Below are 3,090 nucleotides of genomic sequence, written 5' to 3' on the forward strand. Positions count from 1 at the left end.
TCAGCTGTTCTGAGTGATTTTGGGGGGATGGTGGGAGTGTCTGTCTGTCTGTCTGTCTCTGTGGACTCCTTTAGGGAAGGTGGAAACTGCTGACTGTTCAGAGGGGCTGCAGACTTTTCCCCTTCAGCAGCTTTGCTGACTTGCTGATCCAAAGGTGCAGGGACTCCGAGGCCTCACTGCGTCCCCCGGTGGCCGAAGGCGAGGGTACATGTAGGGAATTGATCATGATTTACTGCACTTATTATAAAAGTAACACCCTGCAAAATGGTTGTACTGAAACTAAATATCACAGAAAATCATTTTATTGTTAGCAGTATCTCACGCTGCTAAAAGATTTTTTTTTTTTGTTGTTGTAAAAGTTATATCCTGAACCTGCTTTAAATTTTCTCTAATTTTCAGAGGAGTCACACAATTTAAAAAAAAAAAATCAGAATTCAGCCAGAAGCGTTCTCTTTTTTTTTTCTCCCATTTTATTCGAGAAATTAAAGAACATTAAGGGTTTTAAATGGACACTTCCTGGGTTTGAAAGTGTTTGAATTGGATAAAAGACAAACTGCTGAAGGCTTTTCTTCCAGTGAATCTTGTCATTTAATGGCATCCTTAGTGGAAGACATGCGCTGCACCCGGAGGCTCTCCTCCATCCTGCGAGACGCTGCGGAGATTCAACAACTCAGGAGTCCTTGTTGGTTTTCCTTGTCTCTCTTTCAAACAAATGAGCGTTTGATGAGCGACGGCGTGTACATGATTTCATTGTAACACTCCTCCTCCTCCTCTCCGCCCTCCCGTGGCTTGGCGTCCGGTCGGCTCCGGTGCAGCCACAGGACCAGCAGCAGCAGGGCCAGCAGCAGCAGGGCCATGGCCAGCGTGAGCAGAACCCCCTGCAGGAGGCCTGAGGGACGATCCGGGGCTGCAGGAGCACAGAGGCGGGTGAGGTCAAGTCACCCCAGAGCCAAACATTACATTACATTACATTTGGCAGACGCTTTTATCCAAAGCGAATTACAATAGAGGACATAAGGACTCCAAATAACACTTGCAAATACAAGATGCACAGGAAATATACACAACAGTAAGCTTGGGTTAGTGAGTTTTTCTTTTTTTTTTTTTTTTTTTTTTGACAAAGACGTACACAAATGTACACATACACACACACACATACTGTATAGCCTAACTTTGTTAGGCTGTAAGGCCTAACAAACAGTGCTCTGCAGAGGTTCATTATTATTATTGTTGTTCCCAATAATAATATATAGTATTGTTATCATGGCCTGTATCATTATTATTATTATTATTATCATTATCATCATCATGAAATGGGATAGTTTGAGCTAAAAATGCTAAAAAAAAAGGGGATAAGAGGGAACATTATTATAACGTCTTAGAATTCTTATCGGGTCTAACTTCTTTTCAGTCCCATTTATTTTCTTAGTCTTTAGCTTTTCTCTTGTTTAAACTAATTTTATCGCGTTTATTTCCTCTACCTATTCGGATTTTATCCCCGCCGATGGGATTGTAACTCAACCCACTGTCTCCATTTATGTTTTATGTGATTATTCATCTCATTATAATTTATCTGATCTCTCGTCGCAATACCGTTTGTGTTGGTTTGCTTTTTTCTCACTTGTCCAAAGCTAAAGGATGGGCATAACGAATATGTAAATACACAATATTAAGCTGCATCCCAGTCTATTTGTTTTAATGTATTTCTATAGATTATATTCTCATATATACTTAAGTATTATTATATTTTGTTTATATTTATTATTATACATCTGAATGTATTGTAATTTTATTTAATATTTATCTTAATTTAATATTATTATTTCTTATAAATCCAATAACAATTGATTTTTTTTCTGTTTTATTGTTATTGTATAAGCCTTTCTTTCAGGTATTTATGTTGATAACTTTTATTCATATTTCATATTGGCTATGCAATAATGTTATAAACAAACGCTGGACAACCATATGATTTTCACTATCGCCATACGTAGATATTGATTTTGTATCAGGATCCAAAAAAAGATCCATCGACCGATTTTTTTTTTTTTTTTGAAGGGAAAATGTTGGTATGGCCCAACTCTAGTTGGTATGGCCCAAATGGCGAGCAAGTCCTGGACGTGGATCAATGGGAGGCGCTCACCGGTGTAGACGGACAGGTTGACGTAGCAGTTCTCCGTCCCCAGGACGTTGGTGGCGGCGCAGCGGTACAGACCCGACGTCTGGGAGGTCACGTTGATGATTTGGACGGAACCGGACCGCTCGTCTGGAGCCCAGAGGAGGAGACCTCGGGTTAGGGACCTCTGGAGACTTGAGTAGATATACTCATCCGATGGTTATTCTTTATTTAATATAATATTTCAATATTTCATTTCATAACAACTGCATGTGCAATATTTTTTATACGCTTGTGCACTCCTTATCTTTCACCTGGTACTTAAGACCTTAAGACACTTTATAGCCTTGACTTTTTACTTAGACAATTTATAGTCTTATATGTATTTCTTATCCCCCCCCCCAACTTTGTTTTTCTTTTTTTTTTTTTTTTTTTTTTTTTTTACTGTTTATACATGTTCTACTATTATTTATCATTGTTATGTTTTACTTGAAACTCTGGCACAACAATTTCCTTCGGGATAAATAAAGTTGTTCTTATTCTTATTCTTATATTATTTCAATGATTCATTTGTCCAAAGATTTTTCAAGCAAATGTTATAAATACTCCTGTGTCTTGATTTTATTTTGATTTAGCAACAAGGAATATTTAATGCAATCCTAACTGGCTGCAATTCCTTTCATGAAAGTAATGAAAGATTAATTGAAAGAATAATTCCAAGGTTATTGTAGATTCATTTAAACACTTATTCAATATCTTGTTCTGAAAATTATTTTAACTGTAAGTCCCATTATTTTCTTCATATTTTCAGCCCCATCTTGTACCAAATTTGGTTATTACAAGTGTGTTACACCGGCCAAAATCATGTCTGCACATATTTGAGGTGAAATGTTCTTGATTTATTCAACAATCGTCAGTTAGGCCCTTAACCTTGCAAAGACGGGAAACGCTGATAGTAAATTATAAAAAATAGG

The 3,090-nt window shown here is 37.3% G+C and overlaps 1 protein-coding gene across 1 annotated transcript in view; it reads right to left on the reverse strand.

The window, feature by feature from the left end:
- Positions 1–279: 279 nt before the first annotated feature.
- Positions 280–3,090, reverse strand: part of LOC147216639 (immunoglobulin superfamily member 11) — a 15,775-nt gene continuing 12,964 nt past the window's right edge. Inside the window, exons 7-8 of the mRNA XM_086177459.1 lie at positions 2,144–2,266; positions 280–907 (exon numbers count right to left, since the gene is read on the reverse strand). Coding sequence (XP_086033585.1) covers positions 705–907; positions 2,144–2,266 — 326 coding nt within the window. The 3' untranslated portion in view covers positions 280–704. The remainder of the gene's footprint in view (positions 908–2,143; positions 2,267–3,090) is intronic.

This window comes from Fistularia commersonii, chromosome 29, assembly GCF_037954325.1.
Source record: "Fistularia commersonii isolate RoL2024-O1a breed Wild chromosome 29, RoL_Fcom_v1.0, whole genome shotgun sequence".
In the NCBI taxonomy this organism is placed as follows: domain Eukaryota; kingdom Metazoa; phylum Chordata; class Actinopteri; order Syngnathiformes; family Fistulariidae; genus Fistularia; species Fistularia commersonii.